Source organism: Pristiophorus japonicus, chromosome 20, assembly GCF_044704955.1.
Source record: "Pristiophorus japonicus isolate sPriJap1 chromosome 20, sPriJap1.hap1, whole genome shotgun sequence".
NCBI classification, from domain to species: domain Eukaryota; kingdom Metazoa; phylum Chordata; class Chondrichthyes; family Pristiophoridae; genus Pristiophorus; species Pristiophorus japonicus.
In genome coordinates, this window is record NC_091996.1 from 68,342,960 (window position 1) to 68,362,951 (window position 19,992).

At 45.3% G+C, this 19,992-nt stretch overlaps 2 protein-coding genes across 5 annotated transcripts in view; one reads left to right on the plus strand and one right to left on the minus strand.

Moving 5' to 3' along the window:
* anapc2 (anaphase promoting complex subunit 2) overlaps positions 1 to 8,816 on the minus strand; it is an 80,568-nt gene extending 71,752 nt beyond the window's left edge. For 3 of the 4 annotated variants that reach the window (XR_011588032.1, XR_011588031.1, XM_070862965.1), the window contains exons 1-2: positions 8,681 to 8,816; positions 4,259 to 4,860 (exon numbers count right to left, since the gene is read on the minus strand). Coding sequence is in view for 2 of the 4 variants with exons in the window: in XM_070862965.1 (XP_070719066.1) it covers positions 4,259 to 4,860; positions 8,681 to 8,776 (698 nt within the window). In the remaining 2 variants the exon portion in view is untranslated. The remainder of the gene's footprint in view (positions 1 to 4,258; positions 4,861 to 8,680) is intronic. The other variant, XM_070862964.1, reaches the window with a different exon arrangement.
* Positions 8,817 to 8,942: 126 nt separating this feature from the next.
* Positions 8,943 to 19,992, plus strand: part of ssna1 (Sjogren syndrome nuclear autoantigen 1) — a 30,927-nt gene continuing 19,877 nt past the window's right edge. Inside the window, exons 1-2 of the mRNA XM_070862966.1 lie at positions 8,943 to 9,353; positions 18,692 to 18,891. Of these exons, the coding sequence (XP_070719067.1) occupies positions 9,302 to 9,353; positions 18,692 to 18,891 (252 nt within the window). The 5' untranslated portion in view covers positions 8,943 to 9,301. The remainder of the gene's footprint in view (positions 9,354 to 18,691; positions 18,892 to 19,992) is intronic.

Consider the following 19,992-nt stretch of genomic DNA (forward strand, 5'->3'; position numbering starts at 1 on the left):
TAAGTCACCCTGCAGCCTCTTAGCGTCCCCCTCACAGCTCACACCGCCACCCAGTTTAGTGTCATCTGCAAACTTGGAGATATTAAACTCAATTCCTTCATCCAAATCATTGATGGATATTGTAAAGAGCTGGGGTCCCAGCACTGAGCCCTGCGGCACTCCACTAGTCACTGCCTGCCATTCTGAAAAGGCTCTCTGCTTCCTGTCTGCCAACCAGTTCTCTATCCACGTCAGTATATTACCCCCAATATCATGTGCTTTGATTTTGCACACCAATCTCTTGTGTGGGATCTTGTCAAAAGCCTTTTGAAAGTCCAAATACACCACATCCACTGGTTCTCCCTTGTCCACTCTATTAGTTACATCCTCAAAAAATTCCAGAAGATTTGTCAAGCATGATTTCCCCTTCATAAATCCATGCTGACTTGGACCGATCCTATCTCTGCTTTCCAAATGTGCTGCTATTTCATCCTTAATAATTGATTCCAACATTTTCCCCACCACTGATGTCAGGCTACTCGGTTTATAATTACCTGCTTTCTCTTTCTCTCCCTTTTTAAAAAGTGGTGTTACATTAGCTACCCTCCAGTCGCTAGACTGTTGGAAAATGATCACTAATGCATCCACTATTTCTCGGGCCACTTCTTTAAGTACTCTGGGATGCAGACTATCAGGCCCTGGGGATTTATCGGCCTTCAATCCCATCAATTTCCCCAACACAATTTCCCGCCTAATAAGGATATCCTTTAGTTCCTCCTTCTCACTAGACCCTCGGTCCCCTAGTACTTCCGGAAGGTTATTTGTGTCTTCCTTCGTGAAGACAGAACCAAAGTATTTGTTCCAACTGGTCTGCCATTTCTTTGTTCCCCATTATAAATTCACCTGAGTCCGACTGTAAGGGACCTACTTTTGTCTTCACTAACCTTTTTCTCGTCCCATATCTATAGAAGCTTTTGCAATCAGTTTTTATGTTCCCGGCAAGCTTCTTCTCATACTCTATTTTCCCCCTCTTAATTAAACCCTTTGTCCCTCTGCTGAATTCTAAATTTCTCCCAGTCCTCAGGTCTGCTGCTTTATCTGGCCAATTTATATGCCTCTTCCTTGGATTTAACACTATCTTTAATTTCCCTTGTTAGCCACAGTTGAGCCACCTTCCCAGTTTTATTTTTACTCCAGACAGGGATGTACAATTGCTGGAGTTCATCCATGTGATCTTTAAATGTTTGCCATTGCCTATCCACCATCAACCCTTTTAGTATCATTTGCCAGTCTATTCTAGCCAATTCACGCCTCAAACCATCGAAGTTACCTTTCCTTAAGTTCAGGACCCTAGTTTCTGAATTAACTGTGTCACTCTCCATCCTAATAAAGAATTCTACCATATTATGGTCACTCTTCCCCAAGGGGCCTCGCACAACAAGATTGCTAATTAGTCCTTTCTCATTACACATCACCCAGGATGGCCAGCTCCCTGGTTGGTTCCTCGACATATTGGTCTAGAAAACCATCCCTAATACACTCCAGGAAATCCTCCCCCACTGCATTGCTACCAGTTTGGTTAGCCCAATCAATATGTAGATTAAAGTCACCCATGATAACTGCTGTACCTTTATTGCATGCATCCCTAATTTCTTGTTTGATGCTGTCCCCAACCTTACTACTATTGTTTGGAGGCCTGTACACAACTCCCACTAGCGTTTTCTGCCCCTTGGTTTTCCGCAGCTCCACCCATACAGATTCCACATCATCCAAGTTAATGTCCTTTCTTACTATTGCATTAATTTCCTCCTTAACCAGCAATGCCATCCCGCCTCCTTTTCCTTTCTGTCTATCCTTCCTAAATGTTGAATATCCCTGGATGTTGAGTTCCCAGGGAGGGAGCGAACTGGCTGGAATCAGGCGGGGACCACACAGCGAGCGGCAGGAAGGCACCGGAGAGGCTCGGGGGGGGTTGTACTCACCGCAGCAGACCAGGAAGGCAACATTCAGAGCTTTGACATTAGCTTTGCCTTGTGGCTGACCCCTGCACTGCCTCCAATGCTTGAATGTCTTTCTTGTTTCTTGGTGACTCTGACCAGAACACTTCCTCCTCTGACTTGTATTATACAGTTCGGAGCGCTACTGCGCATGCGGGCCATTTCAGAGATGTCAGGAACGTCACTTTTTTCCACCGCGCATGCAGCACCTTTTTTCAATGCAGACCGCAGGCTCCACCCCCCGAGGCGAGTGGCCACGCCTCGCAGCTGCAGAGTAGGGGCCAAACGTCGGGGAAACTACGAAGATTTTTTCCTGGCGCATCTACTGACGTAATGAAGCGCCACAACTCGGGCAAGTATGCCAGAAATCGGGCTCGGTGAAAACTGAGACCAAAATGTGAGATCAAAACACATTTCTCGTGTTTAAGATGCACATTGCTGATATGATGCTTGTCCGACTGCTTCAGGCAGATCTTAATGTGTTGAGAGATTGGGCTCGTGACAGCCAAGTGATGTTTGAATTGGATACGTGCAGTGTTATGCATGTGGGCAGGGTAAATGCTCAATATTCATACACCCCTCAGGGAAACATATTAAAGAAGGTGGAGAAAAGAAAGAGATTTGAGCATTCTAGTTTGCGAAAGGTGCAAGAGCAATGCAGTGAAGCAATAGCCAGAGCAAATAGGATATAAGGGTCCATACATAGGACAATTGAGTACAAGACAATTGAATATTGTTTTGTCCTTGTACAAGATCTTGGTCAGGTCTCACTTGGATCCAGTTTTGGTCTCCTCACATGGTGGGTGATATTGAGGCATTGTAAAGAGTGCCGAGGGGGCCACTAGACTAATTTCCAGTTTAAAGCATCGTAGTTATCAAGATAGGCTAAGAATTGGGACTCTACACTTTAGAGCGGAAAAGTCTTAGGGGGGGATCTGATTGTGGTTTATAAAATGATGAAAGGAATAGACTGTGTTTCAGTTGAGTTTATTCCAACGAAATAGATTATGGAGGACCGGGGGTCACAATTTTAAGTTGTTTAAAGCCAGATCTAGGTTCGACGTCAGGAGGTGGTTCTTTTCCCAGAGAATAGTGGACCTCTGGAACAGGCTGTCGCCTCGTACTGTGGACGGCGACTCGCTGAATTCCTCCAATATTTATCCATAAACCAACAGCTAAAATAGATTATCTGGTCATTTATTTCATTGTAGTTTGTGGGAGCAAATTGGCTGCCGTGTCGCTTACATTATAGCAGTTTCCTTCATTTTAAAAGTGCTTCATTGGCTGTAAAGCGCTATGGAGGCCATGAAAGGCGCTATATAAATGCAAGTATTTCTCTTTTTATTTAGGGCTGCCTATTGTTCTCATTCATTTATTACAATCGGCGAGTTCGATCACCACTGGATGAAGCACACTATCTCAAATATTAGACTAAGACAACACAGACCATCTGCCCCAGAAATCTTCAGCATATTTTGCAAAAATCATAGAAAATAGTATTTACAAAACACTCGACTGCCATCTAGTGCCAGATCGACAGCATAGCAACCTTACTTTAAACCTTACTATTTTTTCTTGCTCGCAAAACTAAACCTTTGTACCGGGAAACTGACATTTCTAACAGTGCCAAAGAATGTATGTGTTAAATATGACAAATTATACTGTATTCATCTGTATTCACCCAGCATTTTAGAAGAAATTGCATTTTATAAGAGGTTTGGAGGTGTCGTTTGGAAGTATAATATGCAGTTTTACAATTGGCAGAACATTCACCACAACTTGGGAGCTCCCAATCTCAGAGAAGCACCAAACAGGCATGGCTAGGCTCTCGTATCGGAGATGAACTAGGAAGTGGAAAATTGGAAGGTGTGCGATACCCAGAACCGTTCTCACACACCTCTGCCTCCGACCCACTCGTCAAGACCTGATGTTGCAGATCCATCATCATCAGAAAGATGCGCAGCACTGAGGGGAAAATACCACATCTTTTTCAAGCACCTAGGGAAGCTTCGAATGATGAAGCCAAGCCTTTTACTTCTCTTTTAAAATGTTTCTTCACAGAAAACCTCTCAAACTGTACAAAAACACAACAGGTTTTGTAATCTACTGAAAACTCCTATGCCGTTATTACATTGTTACATTGATTTGCTCAGATTGTGGCATTTCTACAAAGTCTATATTAGAATGTCAACCATCAACAACCATGGGTGTTTGGGTGGGGGTTTAGTAAAGGCCGCAACTGGCAAACTGCTAAAACAATGGATAGAAACTATGTTACTTACAATACGTGATTGACTTGTGCAAATTGCTCCATTGCAGTGGCACACCAGCACTGCTCTTTCTCTGCACTACAGCCTGCACAGGTCAGCACTTCCATATCATCCACAGCACTCTCATCTTCCTCTTCACTCATGCTATCTCCATACCGCAGGCTCTTGTCTCGGTGTACATAGATACTGAAAGCACGCGTGTAAAACTCGTGTATAATCTCCTGGAAGGGTTGAACAGTCGAGAAGAATAGCACAGCTTTAACCATGTTGTAGACTTTGTCCTTCAGTGTCCCAGGTCCAACACTGTTAATCAATCCTGCCTCTATCCAGGTCTCCAAATGTTTCAGGCTGCGCAGATAGGGTGCTAGCCTCTGATCCAGCATACAGAAGACATCGTACAGGAGCTTTGAGCGCTGTTGCTCCGAAACCATGTTCTCTCTTTGTGTGAGGAAGTCCCAGAATTCTGCTGCAATCTTCTTCTGGAGATCCACCTGCAACACCTCCATGAACCACTCTACCACCACAGCGTGCAAACCATAGTGCCGCAAAATCTCCAGCGCAGCACGAAGCTCATCCTCCACAAACTCACCACGGCTTCCCAAACCAGAAGCTTCCTGAAAAACAAATACAAAATACATTTCTAAACACAATCAATTCATATTTTTACTGCTCCTCTCCACATTCCACCATTAGAACCAGATCAAGGCTACATTTTTGCTTCAGGTTTACACTGGTTGAAGTGATTAAAATGGTCATTTTGCACGGTTGTGACTGCTATTTGAATCTTAAAGGCAGAAAACTCAAATGTACCCAAATCAAATAAGTTTCATGACAGAGGAAGTACACCTCGTGGAATATGCCTCCTTTCACTGTCAGCATACATTAAGAAGGGAATAAATAGTAATGGTGCCGCCTTGCAATGGACACCTCTCAGTTTATAGAGCAGAGATCATCCATTAAGTCAGAGAAGGAATAAAGCTAAATAAATTTGCCATTTCAAAAAAACGTTTCTCTGCCCCCAACATACCTCTACTCTCTTCCCCTTTCATATCCCCACTCTCTGCCCCCGTCACTTTCCCATTCTCTGCTCACATCATACCCCCACTCTCTGCCCATCATGATGGGATTGAAGGCCGATAAATCCCCAGGGCCTGATAGTCTGCATCCCAGAGTACTTAAGGAAGTGGCCCTAGAAAGAATGGATGCATTGGTGGTCATTTTCCAACATTCTATAGACTCTGAATCAGTTCCTCTGGATTAGAGGGTAGCTAATGTAACCCCACTATTTAAAAAGGGAGAGAGAAAACAGGGAATTACAGACCGGTTAGCCTGGTAGTAGTGGGGAAAATGTTGGAATCAATTATTAAAGATGTATTTGGAAAGCAGTGATAGCATCAGTCCAAGTCAGCATGGATTTATGAAAGGAAAATCCTGCTTGACAAATCTTCTAGAATTTTTTGAGGATGTAACTAGTAGAGTGGACAAGGGAGAACCAGTGGATGTGGTGTATTTGGACTTTCAAAAGGCTTTTGACAAGGTCCCACACAAGAGATTAGTGTGCATAATTAAAGCACATAGTATTGGGAGTAATGTACTGACGTGAATAGAGAACTGGTTGGCAGACAGGAAGCAAAGAGTAGGAATAAACGGGTCCTTTTCAGAATGGCAGGCAGTGACTAGTGGGGTACCGCAAGGTTCAGTGCTGGGACCCCAGCTATTTACAATATAAATTAATGATTTAGACAAAGGAATTGAATGTAATATCTCTAAGTTTGCAGACGACATTAAGCTGGGTGGCAGTGTGAGCTGTGAGTAGGATGTTGAGAGGCTGCAGGGTGACTTGGACAGGTTAGGTGAGTGGGCAAATGCATGGCAGATGCAGTATAATGTAGATAAATGTGAGGTTATCCACTTTGTGGGCAAAAACAGGAAGGCAGAATATTATCTCAATGGTGACATAGATTAGGAATAGGGGAGGTGCAATGAGTGGGTGTCATGGTACATCAGTCATTCAAAGTTGGCATGCAGGTACAGCAGGCGGTGAAGGCGGCAAATGGCATGTTGGCCTTCATAACGAGAGGATTTGGGTATAGGAGCAGGGAGGTCTTATTGGAGTTGTACAGGGCTTCGGTGAGGCCACACCTTGAATATTGTGTACAGTTTTGGTCTCCTAATCTGAGGAAGGACATTCTTGCTATTGAGGGAGTGCAGCGAAGGTTCACCAGACTGATTCCCGGGATGACAGGACTGACATATGAAGAAAGACTGGATCGACTAGGCTTATATTCACTGGAATTTAGAAGAATGAGAGGGGATCTCTTAGAAACATATAAAATTCTGACAGGATTGGACAGGTTAGATGCAGGAAGAATGTTCCCAATGTTGGGGAAGTCCAGATCCAGGGGTCACAAAAGGAGGGAGAGAGAAAACAGGGAATTATACACCGGTCAGCCTGACATCGGTAGTGGGTAAAACGATGGAATCAATTATTAAGGATGTCATAGCAGCGCATTTGGAAAGAGGTGACATGATAGGTCCAAGTCAGCATGGATTTGTGAAAGGGAAATCATGCTTGACAAATCTTCTGAAATTTTTTGAGGATGTTTCCAGTAGAGTGGACAAGGGAGAACCAGTTGATGTGGTATATTTGGACTTTTAGAAGGCTTTCGACAAGGTCCCACACAAGAGAGTAATGTGCAAAGTTAAAGCACATGGGATTGGGGTAGTGTGCTGACATGGATTGAGAACTGGTTGTCAGACAGGATGCAAAGAGTAGGAGTAAATGGGGACTTTTCAGAATGGCAGGCAGTGACTAGTGGGGTACCGCAAGGTTCTGTGCTGGGGCCCCAGCTGTTTACACTGTACATTAATGATTTAGACGAGGGGATTAAATGTAGTATCTCCAAATTTGCAGATGACACTAAGTTGGGTGGCAGTGTGAGCTGCGAGGAGGATGCTATGAGGCTGCAGAGCGACTTGGATAGGTTAGGTGAGTGGGCAAATGCATGGCAGATGAAGTATAATGTGGATAAATGTGAGGTTATCCACTTTGGTGGTAAAAACAGAGAGACAGACTATTATCTGAATGGTGACAGATTAGGAAAAGGGGAGGTGCAACGAGACCTGGATGTCATGATACATCAGTCATTGAAGGTTGGCATGCAGGTACAGCAGGCGGTTAAGAAAGTAAATGGCATGTTGGCCTTCATAGCGAGGGGATTTGAGTATAGGGGCAGGGAGGTGTTGCTACAGTTGTACAGGGCCTTGGTGAGGCCACACCTGGAGTATTGTATACAGTTTTGATCTCCTAACCTGAGGAAGGACATTCTTGCTATTGAGGGAGTGCAGCGAAGGTTCACCAGACTGATTCCCGGGATGGCGGGACTGACCTATCAAGAAAGACTGGATCAACTGGACTTGTATTCACTGGAATTCAGAAGAATGAGAGGGGACCTCATAGAAACGTTTAAAATTCTGATGGGTTTAGACAGGTTAGATGCAGGAAGAATGTTCCCAATGTTGGGGAAGTCCAGAACCAGGGGTCACATTCTAAGGATAAGGGGTAAGCCATTTAGAACCGAGATGAGGAGAAACTTCTTCACCCAGAGAGCGGTGAACCTGTGGAATTCTCTACCACAAAAAGTTGTTGAGGCCAATTCACTAAATATATTCAAAAAGGAGTTAGATGAAGTCCTTACTACTAAGGGGATCAAGGGGTATTGCGAGAAAGCAGGAATGGGGTACTGAAGTCGCATGTTCAGCCATGAACTCATTGAGTGGCGGTGCAGGCTAGAAGGGCCGAATGGCCTACTCCTGCACCTATTTTCTATGTTTCTAAGGATAAGGGGTAAGCCATTTAGGACCAGATGAGGAGAAGCTTCTTCACTCAGAGAATTGTGAACCTGTGGAATTCTTTACCACAGAAAGTTGTTGAGTGCAGTTCGTTAGATATATTCAAAAGGGAGTTAGATGTGGCCCTTGCAGATAAAGGGATTAAGGGATCTGGAGAGAAAGCAGGAATGGGGTACTAAAGTTGCATGATCAGCAATGATCATATTGAATGGTGGTGCAGGCTCGAAGGGCTGAATGGCCTCCTCCTGCACCTATTTTCTATGTTTCTATCATACTCCGACCCTCTGCCCCATCAAACCCTCACCTTTTTTCTCATCATACTCTCACTCTCCCACTCTCATCTTCCCTGTCAAATCTACAGCCCCTCACACCATTCCACATCACATCTCCACCTTCCCCATCCCATCCGCACCACTAGTGCCCCATACCAGTGCCCCTTTCCCCATCTCACCACCCCCTTCAGACTCCCACCCACCCCCCGGGGATTCATCGGTCTCCCCTCCACCCATCCGCCGCCATCCTGACAGTTAAACGATGGTTCCCCCGGGTCAGGGTCCCGGTGTGAGAGTGACCCCTGGTTACCAGTCCGAGTGCGGTGAGCGGAACCAGCCCGGCGCTCAGGCGGCTCCAAGCGGCCGATAGCCCAAGCTCACATCCCTCCGCCTCAACCGCCGCCATCGCACGCCGCCAGGAGTTGCGCCTGCGCACAACACTCAGGCCCAGCAAGCCGGACTGTTCCTGCGCACAACACTCGGCCCAGGGCGCGGGATTGCGTCTGCGCACTAACACTCGAGCTCAGGTAGCGGGACTGCGTCTGTGCACAACACTCGAGCCCAGGGAGCCGCACTACGCATGCGTGCAACTTTAAATGGCCGATTGGGAGGTTCATTTCTACGCACCGAAGTGTTCCGAGTTCTCATCCTGACAGGCACTATTATCGTGATGGCTATAGTGATTCTCGGTTAGAGTCGGGGTAAGTAACCGAGGGAATCTCAGGATCGAAAACAATAAAGATGTTGTTGCTATGACAGCAAGCTGGAGCCAAGCAGCTACGTAGTATCCGTGCGCCCAGCTGTCGCAGGTTGATGACGGAGCATTTTGAGCGGTTTGTTGGTTACTGGGAGACCGAGGCTGGAGAAGGGAAGCTCACTTCAGCAGCGGGAAACACCGACTTCGGGAGCGATCAGCCCGGCGCCGGGAGCGATGACCCAGCAGGGGGCCGTGCTGCAGACCTACAACAACGAGCTGGTCAAATGTAAGGAGCCACCTTGGCCCGCGGTCGGTGGGTGGGGAATGTGAGGCTCTGGAGGGGGAAAGGGAGGCTGAGTGCGGGGCTCTGGAGGGGAGGGGGAAAGGGAGGCTGAGTGCGGGGCTCTGGAGGGGAGGGGGAAAGGGAGGCTGAGTGCGGGGCTCTGGAGGGGAGGGGAGGGGAGGGGGAAAGGGAGGCTGAGTGCGGGGCTCTGGAGGGGAGGGGAGGGGGAAAGGGAGGCTGAGTGCGGGGCTCGGGAGGGGAGGGGGAAAGGGAGGCTGAGTGCGGGGCACTGGAGGGGAGGGGAGGGGGAAAGGGAGGCTGAGTGCGGGGCACTGGAGGGGAGGGGGAAAGGGAGGCTGAGTGCGGGGCTCTGGAGGGGAGAGGGAAAGGGAGGCTGAGTGCGGGGCTCTGGAGGGGAGGGGGAAAGGGAGGCTGAATGTGGAGCTCAATTGGGCATTTGAGGCTCTGAGGGGGTGCGGTGAATGTGGAGCTCTGGGAATGGGAAAGCATGAGGTGAATGTGCGTGGCTAGGTATGGGACTCAATGTGGGAGGAGGAGGAGTGTAGGGCAGCGTGAGCGGTGGGGGGAGTGTGGTGCTCATTGTGAGGGGTGGGTTGGAGTTGGGGGCTCAGTGTGAGGGTATCGTGGGGAGGGGTGGCGGCGGTGGTGTGTGGTTCAGAGAGGGAGTGGGGGGGCTGGGAGTGTGTGGCTCTGAGGGAGTGGGGGAAGTGTGCATGTCTAGTGAGATATGAGGGGGTGTATTTGTGGGTGCTGCATGGTGCCAGCTTGTAGATTGCCCTTGAAGTTTGATTTAAGATTTAAATTCTATTTAAATTATTCATTTCTAGAATGTTGGTGGATAATTGGATAGGACTTTACTCCAGCAGATAAAATTATTCATAAATCAATAGACCAAAGCTCAGGTAGTTTTTGACCCGCGTCTCCTTCTCATCTACATGCTGGCCTTCAGCCGCATCATTTGAAAACAGGATGCCATGTTCCATATGTTCGCTGACAGCACCCAACTCTACCTCACCACCAACTCTAGCAACATAAAAGCATAGAAAATATGTGCAGGAGTAGGCCATTCGGCCCTTCTAGCCTGCACCACCATTCAATAAGATCATGACTGATCATTCACCTCAGTACTCCTTTCCCGCTTTCTCTCCATACCCCTTGATCCCTTTAGCCGTAAGGGCCATATCTAACTCCCTCTGGAATATATCCAATGAACTGGCATCAACAACTCTCTGCGGTAAAGAATTCCACAGGTTACCAACTCTGAGTGAAGAAGCCTCTCCTCATCTCGATCCTAAATGGCTTATCCCTTATCCTAAGACTGTGTTCCCTGGTTCTGGACTTCCATAACATCGGGAACATTCTTCCTGCATCTAACCTGTCCAGTCCCGTCAGAATTTTATGTTTCTATGAGATCCCCTCTCATTCTTCTAAACTCTAGTGAATACAAGCCTAGTCGATCCAGTCTCTCCTCATATGTCAGTCCTGCCATCCTGGGAATCAGTCTGGTGAATCTTCGCTGCACTCCCTCAATAGCAAGAACGTCCTTCCTCAGATTAGGAGACCAAAACTGAACACACTATTCCAGGTGAGGCCTCATCAAGACCCTGTACAATTGCAGTAAGACCTCCCTGCTCCTATACTCAAATCCCCTAGCTATGAAGGCCAACATGCCATTTGCCTTCACCGCCTGCATGTCAACTTTCAATGGCTGATGTACCATGACACCCAGGTCTCATTGCACCTCCCCGTTTCTTAATCTACTGCCATTCAGATAATCTGCCATCCTGTTCTTGCCACCAAAGTGGATAACCTCACATTTATCCACATTATACTACATCTGCCATGTATTTGCCCACTCGCCTAACCAAGTCACCCTGCAGCCTCTTAATATCCTCCTCACAGCTCACACTGCCACCCAGCTTAGTGTCATCTGCAAACTTGGAGATATTACACTCAATCCCTTCATTTATATCATTGATGTATATTGTACATAGCTGGGGTCCCAGCACTGAGCTGTGCAGCCCCCCACTAGTCACTGTCTACCATTCTGAAAAGGACCCGTTTATCCCGACTGTCTGCTTCCTGTCTGCCAACCAGTTCTCTATCCACGTCAGTAGATTACTCCCAATACTATGTGCTTTAATTATGCACACTAATCTCTTGTGTGGGACCTTGTCAAAAGCCTTTTGAAAGTCCAAATACACCACATCCACTGGTTCTCCCTTGTCCACTCTGCTAGTTACATCCTCAAAAAACTGGAAGCTTTGTCAAGCATGATTTCCCTTTCATAAATCCATGCTGTCTTGGACCGATCCTGTCACTGCTTTCCAAATGCGCTGATTTTTCATCTTTAATAATTGATTCCAACATTTTCCCCACTACTGATGTCAGGCTAACCGGTCTATAATTCCCCGTTTTCTCTCTCCCTCCTTTTTTTAAAAAAAAGTGTTGCGTTTAGCTACCCTCCAATCCATAGGAACTGATCCAGAGTCGATAGACTGTTGGCAAATGATCACCAATGCATCCACTATTTCTAGGGCCACTTCCTTATGTACTCTGGGATGCAGACTATCAGGCCCTGGAGATTTATCGGCCTTCAATCCCATCAATTTCCCTAACACAATTTCCTGACTAATAAGGATTTCCTTCAGTTCCTGCTTCTCGCTAGACCCTCGGTCCCCTAGTATTTCCGGAAGGTTATTTGTGTCTTCCTTCATGAAGACAGAACCAAAGTATTTGTTCAATTGGTCTGCCATTTTTTGTTCCCCATTATAAATTCACCTGATTCTGACTGCAAGGGATCTGTTTGTTTTCACATATCTATAGAAGCTTTTGCAGTCAGTTTTTATGTTCCCAGCTAGCTTCCTCTCGTAACCTATTTTCCCCCTCCTAATTAAACCCTTTGTCCTCCTTTGCCGAATTCTAAATTTCTCCCAGTCCTCAGGTTTGCTGCTTTTTCTGGCCAATTTATATGCCTCTTCCTTGGATTTAACACTATCCCTAATTTCCCTTGTTAGCCACAGTTGAGCCACCTTCCCCATTTTATTTTTACTCCAGACAGGGTTGTACAATTGTTGAAGTTCATCCATGTGATCTTTAAATGTCTGCCGTTGCCTATCCATCGTCAACCCTTTAAGTATCAATTGCCAGTCTATTCTAGCCAATTCATGTCTCATACCATCGAAGTCACATTTCCTTAAGTTCAGGACCCTAGTTTCTGAATTAATTGTGTCACTCTCCATCTTAATAAAGAATTCTACCATGTTATTGTCACTCTCTTCCCCAAGGGGCCTTGCACAACAAGATTGCTAATTAGTCCTTTCCTCATTACACATCACCCAGTCTAGGATGGCCACCCTCTAGTTGGTTCCTCGACATATTGGTCAAGAAAACCATCCCTAATACACTCCAGGAAATCCTCCTCCAGCATATTGCTACCAGTTTGGTTAGCCCAATCTATATGTAAATTAAAGTCGTCCATGATAACTGCTGTACCTTTATTACATGCATCCCTAATTTCTTGTTTGATGCTGTCCCCAACCTCACTACTACTGTTTGGTGGTCTGTACACAACTCCCACTAGTGTTTTCTGCCCTTTGATATTCTGCAGCTCTACCCATACAGATTCCACATCATCCAATCTAATGTCCTTCCTTACTATTACATTAATTTCCTCTTGAATCAACAACACTACCCCACCTCCTTTTCCTTTCTGTCTATCCTCCCTGAATGTTGACTACCCCTGGATGTTGAGTTCCCAGCCTTGGTCACCCCTCTGTCTCCCTGCATAGGTTCCCATCCCCCTGCCTTATTAGTTTAACCCCTCCCCAACAGGAGTAGGCCATTTAACCCCTCGTGCCTGTTCTGCCAGTCAATGAGCTGAGCTGATCTGTAAACCAGCTCCATAAACTTGCCTTTGGACCATATCCCTTAATACCTTTGGTTATACATAATACCTTCAATCTCGCATCAATTGCCATTTGCAGAAGAGAGTTCCAAACTTCTACCACCCTTTGTGTGTAGAAGTGTTTCCTAGCTTCACTCCTGAAAGGTCTGGCTCTAGTTTTTAGACTATGCCCCCTAGTCCTAGACTCCCCAACCAGTGGAAAAGTTTATCTCTATCTACCCTATCTGTTCCTCTTTAATATCTTGAAAACTTCAATCAAATCACCCCTTAATCTTCTAAATTCCAGGGAATACAACCCTAGTTCTGGATTCCCCACGAGAGGAAATCTCCTCTCTGCATCTACTCTCAAGCCTCCTCAGAATCTTTTACCCTTCAATAAGATCACCTCTGTCTTCTAAACTTGAATGAGTATAGGTCCAACCTGCTCAACCTTTCTTCATATGACAACTCCTTCATCTTGGGAATCAACCTCGTGAACCTTCTCTGAACTGCCTCCAATGCAAGTATAGCCTTCCTTAAATGAGACCAATACTGTACGCAGTACTCCAGGTGTGGTCTCACCAATACCATGTACCGTAGTAGGACTTCCCTACTTTTATACTCCATTCCCCTTGCAATAAAGGCCAACATTCCATTTGCTTTCCTAATTACCTACTGTACCTGCATGCTAACTTTGAGTTTCATGTACAAGGACTCCAGATCCCTTTGTTCTGGAGAATGTTGTAATCTCTCTCCTTTTAAATAATTTGCTTTTTTTATTTTTCTTACCAAAGTGGATAACCTCACATTTTTCCACATTATATTCCATCTGCCAAATTTTTGCCCACTCACAGCCTATCTTTATATCCCTTTGCAGATTCTTTGTGTCCTCCTCACAATGTGCTTGTATCCTAGTATTATCAGCAAATTTGGCTACATTACACTCTGTCCCTTTATCCAAGTCATTAATATAGATTGTAAATAATTGAGGCACCAGCACTGATCCCTGTGGCAGTCCACTAGTTACAGTTTGCCAACCTGAAAATGACCCATTTATCCTGACTCTGTTCTGTTAGTTAGCCAATCCTCTATCCATGCTAATATTTTACCCTCAACCCCGAGAGCTCTTAATCTTGTGAGGTAACTTTTTATGTGGCACCTTATCGAATGCCTTCTGGAGATCCAAATACACCTTTATCCACTCTGCTCGTTACATCCTCAAGAACGCCAGCAAATTTGTTAAACATGATTTTCCTTTCATAAAACCATGCTGACTCTTGATTGCATTATGATTTTCTAAATGTCCTGTTACAACTTTCTTAATAATGGACTGCAGTATGTGTGCACACTAGGTCTGTGCAGCAGAGCTGGTCTCCAGGCATCTTGGTCAATCCTTGCCACTGGACCAAGACCTAGATCTGTCAAGCCCATGCGGTGGCTGGTGTGCAACGGCCACCGCACGTTTTTAAAAAAAAAAAAAAAAAAAATCCATGCACAGGCATCTTCAACATGTAGTTTGGGACCTGGAATATTAGATCCTTCATTGAAACACCTGTGAACGCATCCCTTTTTAGGCATGGAAGCAAGTCATCCTCAATACGAGGGACCGCTGATGATGAATAATGGACTCCAGCATTTTCCCAATGACAGATGTTAGGCTAACTGGTCTATAGTTTCCTGCTGTCTGTCTCCCTCCTTTCTGAAATGGCGTTACCTTTGCGGTTTTCCAATTCACTGGGACCTCCGCAGAATCCAGGTAATTTTGGTAGATCACAACCAATGCATCCACTATCTCTGCAGCCACTTTTAAGACCCTAGGATGCAGGTCCTGGTACTTGTCCACCTCTACCTCCTTGTATTCTAGTCCTTTAGATACAAAGGCCAGCATTCCATTAGGCTTTTTCATTATTTTCTGTACCTGTTCGTGACATCTTAATGATCTATGTATCTGGACCCCCATGTCTCTTTGTACCTCCACTCCTTTTTTTAGCTTTTCTCCATTTCTATCCTTTTAGGTCCAAAGTGGATTACCTCACATTTGCCTATATTGAAATCCATTTGCCACAGTTTTGCACATTCACTTAACCTATCAATATCTCTTAGTAATTTTATGCTTTCATCTACACTGCCTACAATGCTGCCTATCTCTCTGTCACGGCAAATTTGGATATGTGACTTTCTATCCCATTATACAAGTTGTTAATAAATACAGTGAATAGTTGAGGCCCCAACATGGCTCCCTGCAGGGCACCACAAGCCAATTAGAGTACCTTCCCATTATCCCTACTCTTTCTCCTGCCGCTCAGCCAATTTCTTAACCAGGTCAATAATTTGCGTTCAATTCTATGGGCTTCAACCTCAGTTTCTGAGGGTCTTTATCAAGGGTCTTTTATTGCAAGGAGTGTGGAGTATAAAAGTAGGGTAGTCCTACTACAACTGTACAGGGTGTTGATGAGACCACACCTTGGAGTACTGCGTACTGGAGGCAGTTCAGAGAAGGTTCACTAGTTGATTCCTGAGGTGAAGGGGTTGTCATATGAAGAAAGTTTGAGCAGGTTGGGCCTATACTCATTGGCGTTTAGAAGAATGAGAGGTGATCTTATTGAAACATATAAAATTCTGAGGGGGTTTGGCAGGGTAGATGCAGACAGGATGTTTCCCCTCGTGGGTGAATCTAGAACTAGGGGGCATACTTTCAGAATAAGAGGTCGCCCATTTAAAATTAAGATAAAGAGGAATTTCTTCTCCCAGAGGGTTGTGAATCTTTGGAATTCTCTACCCCAGAGAGCTGTGGAGACAGCCAGATTTTTGAATGATAGGGGAGTCAAGGGTTATGGGGGAGCGGGCAGGGATCAGATCAGTGGAGGGGTCTATTACGAGGGGGCATAGTTTTAAGGTGGTTGGTGGAAGGTTTAGAGGGGATTTGAGGGGGGGGGCTTCTTTACGCAGAGGATTGTGGGGATCTGGAACTCGCTGCCTGGAAGAGTGGTGGATGCAGAAACCCTCACCGCTTTTAAGAGATAGCTGGATGGGCACTTGAAGTGCAGTAACCTGCAGAGTTGCGGACCTAGAGCTGGTAATTGGGATTAGACTGGATGACCTTTTGTTGGACGGCGCAGATATTGCAGGGAATAGAATACGGTCAGGGTGATCTCCTGGACTAGTGTCGATCGCCTGGATGGGTCGGAGAGGAATTTTCCCACTTTTTTTTTTTCTCCCTAAATTGGCCTGGGTTTTTCTGGTTTTTGCCCCTCCCAGGAGATCACATGGCTCTGGTTGGGGTGGAGTGTAGAATGTTTCAGTATAAGGGGTGTCGCAGTTGTGTGAGGCGGACTAGTTGGGCTGGGTGCTCTTTGCCTTTCCTTCATTGTTCATAGGTTTATATGTAACCTTTAGGGCTGCTCACCAGGGCCATGCAGCTCTTTGTCGGCCGGCGTGGACACGATGGGCCTAAATGGCCTCCTTCTTTGCTGTAAATTTCTGTTTCTATAATATTGAATTGCGGAGCAGGCTCGAGGGGCCAAATGACCTACTGCTGCTCCTATTTCTTATGTTATGTTCTTAAATGTCTTCTGGCAGTCCATATAAATAACATGCATAGACATTCCTTTGTCCACTACTTTAGTCACCTCTTCAAAAAATTCAGTCAGGTTTGTCAGGCATGACCTACCTTTTACAAATCCATGCTAGCTTGCTCTGATGAGCTGAAAATTTTCAAGGTGTTCAGTCACCCCATCCTTAATTATAGACTCTAGTAACTTTCCGACCACAGATGTTAGGCTAACTGGTCTATAATTCCCTGGTTGTCCCCTCTCCCCATTCTTAAATAGCGGAGTGACATGCGCAATTTTCCAATCTACAGGATGGTTCCTGAATTAAGAACTTTGGAAGATTATAGTTATGGCATCTTCAATGTGCTCACCTACTTCCTTTTATATAAATGTAAGTTTTTCTTTAAATCCCTGGGATGGAAACCATCTGGTCCTGGAGATTTGTCACTTTTTAGTGCCATTATTTTCTTCATTACTGTAATTTTGCTTATGTTAATTTTGTTGAGTCATTGTCCCTGATTCAATATTAGTTTCCTTGGGATTTCCAGCATGCGATCCTCTTCCTCTACTGTAAATACTGATGCAAAGTAATTATTCAACATGTCCATCATTTCCTTATGATCATTCACCTTCAGTTATCAGTTTTCAAGGGGCCAACATTGCTCCTGACCACCTTAATATAATTGTAAAATAATTTAGTGTTGATTTTGATATCTCTTGATTCTTCCACTGCCTCTGATTTATCACACTGCTTATCGAACATACAGTATTGGATGAGTAGAAATTTCTCTAGCCACCGATTCCGTCCCCCTCGCTGGCCACTGTCTCGCTGAACCAGACTGTTTGCAACCTCAGCGTTCTGTTTGGCTCTGAGCTGAGCTACCGACCCCATTCCCTCTCTAAGACTGCCTACTTCCATCTCTCTACCATTACCCAACTCTGCTCTTGCCTCGGCTCGTTTGCAGCTGAAACCCTCAGCCATGCCTTTGATACCTTAAGACTTGACTATTCCAATGCTCTCCTGGCCGGCCTCCCATCTTGCTCCCTCAATGACCTTGAGCTCAACCATAACTCTGCTGCCTGTATCCTAATTTGCACCAACACCCCTGTGCTAGCTGATCTACATTGCCAAACTTCAATTTTAAAATTCTCATCCTTGTTTTCAAATCCCTCCTTGACCTCGTCTCCTCCATCTCTATCCTCCTCCAGCCCCACAACCCTTCAAGATCTCTGCACTCCTCCTACTATGGCCTCTTGTGCATCTCAGATTTTCTTTGCTCCACCATTGGCAGCCATGCCTTTCGCTCTGGAATTCCTTCCCTAAACCTCTCTCTGCCTCTGCCTCGCTCTCCTCCTTAAAGACAATTCTTAAAACCCACCTCTTTGACCAAGCTTTTGGTCATCTGCCCTAATATCTCCTTATGTGGTGATTAAAACCAGTGCAGGAGATTGCATGGACCAAGTGTTATCTATAAAGACAATCTATACGATGCAAACTCTGCCCCAATTAAGAGCTGGTCCAGCTCCCTCTTGACGTCCAACTTGAGAGATGGCAGATGAGGCTTTATTCACAATCATCTAGGTCAGCCTTGCTTATTGCTTGTGCCTTCATTCAGTCTCACCAGCCATTTCTGGTTCACTCTGACTGATGGTTCCATGACATTTTCAATTTTCAACCCAAGAAAGAGCAGAACTATAAATAAAATGGAGAATGGGTATAGCTTGTTTCCAGGAGGAGGCCGTTCAACCCCTCGAACTTGTTCCGCTATTCAATTGGATCATGGCTGAACTATACATCCACTCCATTCCATATCCCTTGATACCCTTACCCAATGAGAGCTGCGTGTTTTATCTCTTGCTCTAACTGCAGATTGTTCCACCAGGTATCGAGGATTTGTGTTCAAAAAGAGAAGAGCTGAACCAACAAATCTTGCAGGACGAGGAGGAGAAGAACAAACTGCAGAACGATATTCGCATTTTAACAGAGAAACTTGCCAAGGTCAATGAGAGCCTGGCACGCAAAATGGCCACCCGAAATGAATTTGACCGAACGATTGCAGAGACTGAAGCTGCTTATATGAAGGTAAGTGCAAAGTCCTCAGCAGGGTATGCCCATGAGATTGGGCTTTTCCCAGGATTCATAAAATGTATGAGAAACATTCATTTTTGAAAAATTGTGTACAGGAAAATCATCAAAAATGCACAAGAAAAAGAAATTAAAAACATGCAGGAAAGCCGAGCTTAATGTTAATTTTTTTTTCTTTTAAATGTATGAGTGTCTCAAATTCAGGTTTTCCATAGATCCCTTCTCGATTCAGTGGCATCATTCGCTCCCATTAGCACACTGAACATCTTTTATAGGAGTGGACTCGCACTGCCTTATATCCTCGGGTCACACTACTATGCTATAGCATCCTTGTGTGATCTGAACCAGGTATTTTTTTGTTTTTCACGTGTGCTCCCTCTGATGGACCAAGCAAACCCTTGGTGAGATGAGGCCTGATATGAATCAATTAGCTGCTTTATTTCACGATTCAGGACAGCAGTTACGCCCAGACTCTCTGAATTCACTCAGTACAACTTATCTCTGTAACAATACAAAATAAAGGACATGCCACGCTTCCCACATCAGTGGGTCACCTTACCTGAGACTGGAACAAAATAACTTCTGACACTTCTCTCCTGCACTCTGACTTTTTTGCAGCCTTCTGTTGCCTGACCTCCTCACAGCATTCTGTTTCTGCTTGACTGTGTTTTATCTCTTGCTGTTCAAAGCCAGAAAGGGAAGGGGGCCAGCGAATCCAGAAAATTGGGAGTGAGATGTTTATCAATTACTGATGCAAGCTAAGAAATTGCTTACTTACATTTACATTTGATATGAGGAAACATCAAAGTTAGCTCATTACCACTGAAGCATCTTCTCAGAACCTTTTCTTTAAATATTGTGGTTTAAAGCATGGTGTATTCATTCAAGTTAAAGTACACTTTTCCAAATTCATTCTGTGGGAAAGATGGTCAAAAGGTCAGTTGAAAGAAGACTGGCCTTCAGGAAAGTCCTGAGCCCTAGCACCGTCTCATTTTCTTGCAATAGTGACTGTACATCACTGCCTGCTTTTGCTTTTTCCCAATTAATGAAGACCCAGGACTAGAAAGCATCCCCTTTATTGCAGTACCCGGGCTGTGC